The 6230-nt window shown below is 56.7% G+C and overlaps 1 protein-coding gene across 4 annotated transcripts in view; it reads right to left on the bottom strand.

The window, feature by feature from the left end:
- Nucleotides 1-1396: 1396 nt before the first annotated feature.
- The window catches only part of SEMA5B (semaphorin 5B), a 113841-nt gene continuing 109007 nt past the window's right edge, over nucleotides 1397-6230 (bottom strand). For 2 of the 4 annotated variants that reach the window (XM_045088823.1, XM_045088822.1), the window contains exons 14-22: nucleotides 5712-5855; nucleotides 5349-5496; nucleotides 5015-5240; nucleotides 4606-4824; nucleotides 4008-4178; nucleotides 3767-3916; nucleotides 3399-3443; nucleotides 2752-2957; nucleotides 1397-2527 (exon numbers count right to left, since the gene is read on the bottom strand). In XM_045088823.1, coding sequence (XP_044944758.1) covers nucleotides 2369-2527; nucleotides 2752-2957; nucleotides 3399-3443; nucleotides 3767-3916; nucleotides 4008-4178; nucleotides 4606-4824; nucleotides 5015-5240; nucleotides 5349-5496; nucleotides 5712-5855 — 1468 coding nt within the window. In that variant the 3' untranslated portion in view covers nucleotides 1397-2368. Of the gene's footprint in view, nucleotides 2528-2751; nucleotides 2958-3398; nucleotides 3444-3766; nucleotides 3917-4007; nucleotides 4179-4605; nucleotides 4825-5014; nucleotides 5497-5711; nucleotides 5856-6230 lie in introns of all 4 variants that reach the window. The other 2 variants (XM_004745445.2, XM_004745446.3) reach the window with 1 other exon arrangement.

Raw genomic sequence — 6230 nt, 5'->3', positions numbered from 1 at the left:
CATACATACAGGGTTATCCAAAAACAAGATGGCCCAAGAAGGCCTAGAGCGCCCAACCCCACATTTCCCTTCCCCTTTGGCTGAGCCAGCTGAGCCTAAGAAGCACCTCTTCTTCATACCTCAGCTTCCTGACACTACACAGTCATCCAGGTGGCCTCAAACACCTGCCAGAGAACACAGCCTCCAGGAAGAACATTCTTGGCTTCCTCATCTGTGGGTCAGGGCTGGCTACAGAGCAGCTTTTGCCAACCACGCAAGCTCATTTGCAGGCAGTGTGGATCCCTTTAATGCATTCTGGTGGTCATGCGTCCAGACACAACAGTTTTGTTTTGTTTTTATTAATAAAAAGTGAATTCAGTGTGTGTGTGTGCGTATGGTGTTTTTCCACTGCACCCATAGGTTTTTCATTCCCACCAGTGCCATTCCAGTCAATAGGGGGTTCCTACAGACCTATCCAGTCCCTCCACTTGAACATACAAGTGGCCCTTGAGAAGTAGGCCCTGGGCCCTTGGACACTCTTAAGCTTCACTTGCTTCTACCAGGTCCAAGAGAATCAGAGACCTCAAGATCTAACACACCCTTGGTTCCCACAAGCTCTGCGCTCATGTTAACAGGAACCTGGTGAGAAACCCCAAAGCAGAAATACTCCTTTGTCCCCTGAGCTCTCTCTGATTGGGCTCCACCCTGCCCTGAGGACACCACTACTTAATTTGTCCCAGAAAGGACAAGGGATTGTAGGACTGGGGCCCAGGAATGCGCTTTTCCTCCTCCTTACTCCTAGGATCATAGGCCTTAAAGTCTGACCTACAAGTGGAATTCGTTGGGAGTCCTGGGAGAATTGATCCAGCCAATTAAGTTGGGAAATTTTGCTCTGAATTGAACATATCCATCCATTTATCTCTCTTTCTGACTTGGTGGGCTGAGGCTTTGAGGTTATTTTTACTTAATCCAGCAAAAACTATATTGGGCTTCTCCTACTTCACTGGTTTATTCATTGTTTCAGTCAGCTTTGGTTTTTTATTAAACTTAGCCTTATAAATACGTCATAAATTAACCCCCATCAATACTCTGTTGCTGCACTCATGCATTTCCATTCTGGAGCTGTTGTCCAGAAGAGCTACTAAGGGAACAGGCAGAAAAATCTCCAGTTGTGTTGCCTTTGGTGGACTTTGTGTTCCTACTTATGGATTTGTCCCTCATCTCTTTCCCAAAAAGGGTTTAGAGCAGCAAGTGTGTATGTACATATTGTCACTTTGGAAAGATACCCTCTATGAAAGTCAAATTCTCTGTGGATCACTCCCCGAGCCCTGAGAAGACCACCTATTACCCCAGTGCACTGCTCGGCTTGACGAGCCCGCGCTGAGAGGAGCCCACACACATAGGCACGAAGACAGAATTCTATTTGGAGACTGGATATCATCTTTAATTAATAATGCCACAGTCCAACATCCTTCTTGTTGCTGTAGCATGTTGAGTGTGTATATACGTGTGTGTGTGAGAAAGTGTGTGCATATGTGTGTGTGTGTGTGTGTGTGTGTGTGTGTTCCTGAACAGACGAAGGGCCAGCAGAGACTCCCAAGCAGGTCTCAGCCAACAGCTCTACCGAACAACAATCGAAGACAGTCTCCATAGTGGCACGGAGGGTGGACTCCTGCCTCCCTTTCTCTTGGACCACAATTCCTGCATTCTGAGGGCAAAGCTGAGGCCTGCACCAGCCCAGATTAAAGGGCTTCTTAGCAAAGATCGATCTTCAGTCCCCAGCCCTCACTGCCTCTGACCAGAGGAGGGATGTCTCCTGGGCAAAGCACAGACTGCTAGGCAAAAGTGGACAACCTGGGCCAGCCTTGGTCGCCAGGTCACACAGGGGCAGCACCACAGTGGCCCAGCCCTGGGCAGAGAATCCGCAGCTTCTGGGACCATTTGCTTAGTTCCTCTCAGAGATAATCAGGGTGGAGGCTGGCCCTTCCTGGGGCCAGCCAGAGAGGGACAGCTTCAGCCCATGGGGGCCATGTGAGCCTCATTTCCAGCCCAAACCTAAAAGTCTGCTGTCCTGCCATCTCCACTCTCCAGCTCCTCTCATGCCCAGTAGGTCCACAGCCCACACACGGCAGGGGAGATCAGCACGGTAGTGGGTCACAAGGAGGCCATGAGAGACCTGGGCTGAGCTGGAAGTGCAGCCATGTGCCAGCCCTCTCCCCCATGGTCACCGCCAGCCAGAGCTCTTTGAAGTTGGATGGGACCCCCGAAGGCAAGGCAGCAAGTTCTTGGCCTAGTGCAGAAGGAGAAAACCAAACTGGCTCCGCCGTCCCATTTCCATCTGCTCTGTGTCTCAAGAAGGCAAGGAGCCCAGGTCCCCAGAACAGTGTTATCAGCTGTTGGGGAAGCACCGTTGTCCAGGCGAGGCCTCGGGCCGGAAGCTGTGTTTGTTCAGCGGGCTGGGATAGTAGGTGGTTGTGTACACATTGGTCTGCTGCAATGGGTAGAAATTGGCTCTGTCATCGGGGATCAGGTTATTCTTGTTCAGGGTCTGTGGGAGAAGGAAGGAACCAGAGAGGAAAGGGTAAGGGAGAGATGGGAAAAGGGACGGGCCAGGGCAAGGGGATCAGGCACCAGGCAGTGAAAAAACATTCTGGCCGCTGACACAGTTCACACCACTAGGGCGCCCTCCCCAGTGCCCAGCCCAGTTCAGCCCAACTCAGGGCCAGAACCCAGACACCCTTCACCCCACAGTCTCTGTATGAAGGCTCCCACCTTGAACTCCATGGGCGTGTACTTCTCATTCTTGGGGGTGCCCCCACCCTTGTAGTGCAGGTGGTTGGGGGTGGCGGGGTGGACGAGTGTGGATTCCTGGGACTGACGTTGGCAGTGCTGGCAGGACAGGTACACTGCCAAGGTCAGCAGCCCGGAGCCCAGGAAGCAGGAGACACCTGTGGCTACCAGGTGGATGAGACTGAACCCTGGGAGAGGAAGAAGGAAGTGGTAAGGATAGGCCCACTGTGAAGAGGAGAGACTCCAGTTCTGATAGCCTCCCAAGAAGAGGCTCTGAGACATAAAGGGAAGGGTTTTGAGGCCAGAGCCACTGAAAACAGGAAAGCTGGGCAGTCTGCCAGGGGCCTCTCTCACAGGACACCTGTGGTTGAGTAAGAGGAGGCCACCAGAGGGGGTGGAGCTGGGTGACTTTTCCTGAATACAGGTTTGGTAACTGCCTCCTAGTTGGGGGGCAGAGATGGAACCTCTTGGACCCCCCATACACGGTCCAGAGCAGCCAGGACCTCCACAAGGTTTGTCTCTCTGGAGCAGGAAGTGGAGAGACTCCAGATTTCAGAGCAGAGCTGGTCTCCTCTTTGGGGAGGAGAGGTGGAAAGACAGTGTCATGAGGTGGGGCAGGTTCCCTTTACCTCCACAGCCGGCAGACTCCTCCGTGCTGGAGGCAGGCAGGATCACTGTGGGAAGACAAGCGGAGAGGGACTTGGTGTAGGTAGGAGAGAAGGTTCCCTCTGGGGTGAGGGATATCTCTAGGAGGACCCCTGGGTCAGCACAGAGCCATGGGACATGGTCGGAGGCCTTCATTACACTCTGTCCCCACTCAGACTCTGTCTCTAAGAGGGGTCAGCCCATTCACTAGAGAAGGGGCAACAGCCCCAAACAGGCGTACCGCCCACCCTGGTGTTCCATTTGAGACTTACTAAGGTTCTTTAGAAGGGGAAGGAGGCTGGGAGCTCAGGGTGGGAAGGGCTGAGGTGAAGCCTTTGGCTTCAGGGCCTACCAGGAATCTCGCTGTAGGGGCAGGGACGGCTCTGGCTGCTGTTTCCGGCACAGGTGCTGGGCCCTGGGACCAGCTCTTCACAGTGCCGACTGCGGCTCTGGGCTCCATCCTCAGTGCACGCGCTCCACTCAGACCACGGGGACCAGCCTTCTGTGGGTTGCAGGCTGGCTTGAGTTTAACTGACCTGGGCCCCCATGAGGTTGATCAGAGGGATCCAGCCCTGGCCCAATGTTCTTAATACCTGGGCAAGCCTGTGTCGCACACAGTGCCTCCTCTGTGTGCAGACCAAGACAGATGTCCTCTCCTGGGGAGGGCGCGGGACTGGTGCAGGACCTTGTGCGTTGATAGTGGCCTCCACCACAGGAAGCTGAGCATGGGGACCACGAGGTCCAGCAGGACCAGGCACCACGCACTACAAGGGGATGGGGTGTGTGAAGGGGGCTGCAGGGGCAGGTGTGACCCAAGACAGACTTCTACCCTATCCCAAGTTAGGCCACTCTGCCCCCATCACCTGCACCCCCACCCCCAGCCCATTTTTAGGGACTGCCCCTTCCTCCTCAGGGGTCCAGGGGGAAATGCAGGATGCAGAGGAGACATCAAAAACCAACCCCACTGCAAATCAAACCTCTAATCTGGCTAACCCGTTAGGGGAGAGAAAAAAGTGACAGGGAAGATGAGGAAAGGACCCCCCCCTCTGCGGGAGTAGGTGGTGTCTGTGGTCAGGCCACAGACTTGCTCTAGGGCCCAGTCTACAGAGTTGGCAAAAAGAAGAGGTCATCTGGTTACGAAGTATGGCCTAGTGGGTCTCCCAAATGGGGGCTCCCTGAGCCCAGGGTCACCTGGACAAGCCTGGGGGTTACAGTCCTGGTACTCGGCTGCGTCGCCTACACACGGCAGGCCTCCATTGCGGGGCTCCGGGTTCGTGCACGTTCTCTTGCGGACGCGGAAGCCCAGCTCGCAGTCTCGGGAGCAGGACGACCACGGGCCCCACGCGGCCCAGCCACCACTCACCGAGTGCGGGGAGGTGCCCCCGCTGCGCAGGAGATCCTCCACCAGGGCTGGGTGGGGCACGGGTGGGGAGACTGGTCTCAGTGAGGAGCACATCCCACGGCCCCACTCCTGCCCCACAGGCCTCCCGGCTCCTTCCAAGCCACGTGATCCACCTCCCTGCTCTCTGTCCGACTCTGGCCTCCCCCAGTCCCGCGCCAGCGCTCTGGGCCTGGGAGGGTGTGGGGCGCGGCGCTGTACCGTCGGTGTCGCAGGCTCCCGAGCCGTCCGCTGGGCAGGTTCTGGTCTCTGTCCTCCTCCTGCCAAACTGCAGGCCGTGGGGGTCGGGCAGGGGCGCGCGGCACGTGAAGCGGAAACGCTGCTCCTGCCGCGCCCCACCCTGAGTCACGTTCACCGGCAGCCACGGTGTCCACGGCGTGTTGCGCCTCACTTCTGGGCAGCCCTCCGGATTGCAGGTCTTGAATTCCTTGGGATGGGACCGGGTGCTGTCTGGTGGACCTGCAGCCCCAGGCCTGCCCTGCGGCCCCGCCTCCCCCCACCCTTCCCTGGGGGCAGGTCCTCGGCAGGGCCTCACCACACCACAGCCAGGGCAGGAGTTGCCGTTCTCACAGGACCGCCGCCGCGATTGCACGCCGCCCCCACAGTTGCTGCTGCACTTGTTCCAGGAGCCCCATGACGCCCAGAAGATGGGCACCGGGCAAGGCGTGTTTTCGTTACAGAACCTGAGGGGAAGAGTGTTGGGGGGGGGGGTAGCAGTCAACGCACTAGGGAGCAGGCACCCCTTTCCCTAACAAGAGGTCACTGGGAGTGCAAGCCTGAGAAGGACAAGAGTCCACTGGCTCACTCGTAGAATCCAGGCCACTTCCTAGGGGGCCGGGCAAGTCTGGGACTGCAGGGCTAGCTTGCCTCCAAAACCTCTGGCCACACGCTCGCTCACCGCTCCTCCCGGCTCTTGCCCACGCAGATGCGGCCGCCGTGGCGGGGCGCGGGGTTGCTGCAACTTCGCTGGCGGACCTGGAATCCGATCCCACAGGACGTGCTGCATAGGGCCCACGAGGACCACGGGGTCCACGCCCCATTCCTGGTGGGGTCAGAGGGGACAGAAACAGGTGACCCTCCGACTTCTAGCTACTCAGATCTATCTATATCTGGGCGGGTGGGTTTTATATTGTTATTAGACAGTGATTCTGGGAAATGGCAGCTCCTAGCCAGGTCGGCTCAGGCAGACTTATTTATTCGTTCCTGTATTCATTCATTCCTCAAACATGTGTTGAGGGCCTTTTTCCAGGGCTAAGGGCATAGAGATAGGACCCAGGGCCTGGAGATACTAGTGGGGCCAAAGGACACATTCTCTAGAAAAGTCTCCATTTGCCTTTTCAATATGCAAACTTGGTTTCATCTTTCTGGGTTGCCCAACCCTTGCACTCGCACTCAATGCCATGCTCTCTCCCCTGTT

This window comes from Mustela putorius, unplaced genomic scaffold, assembly GCF_011764305.1.
Source record: "Mustela putorius furo isolate JIRA1106 unplaced genomic scaffold, ASM1176430v1.1 tig00003834_pilon_pilon_pilon, whole genome shotgun sequence".
In the NCBI taxonomy this organism is placed as follows: Eukaryota; Metazoa; Chordata; class Mammalia; order Carnivora; family Mustelidae; genus Mustela; species Mustela putorius.
This window is presented reverse-complemented; position numbering and strand designations above follow the sequence as displayed.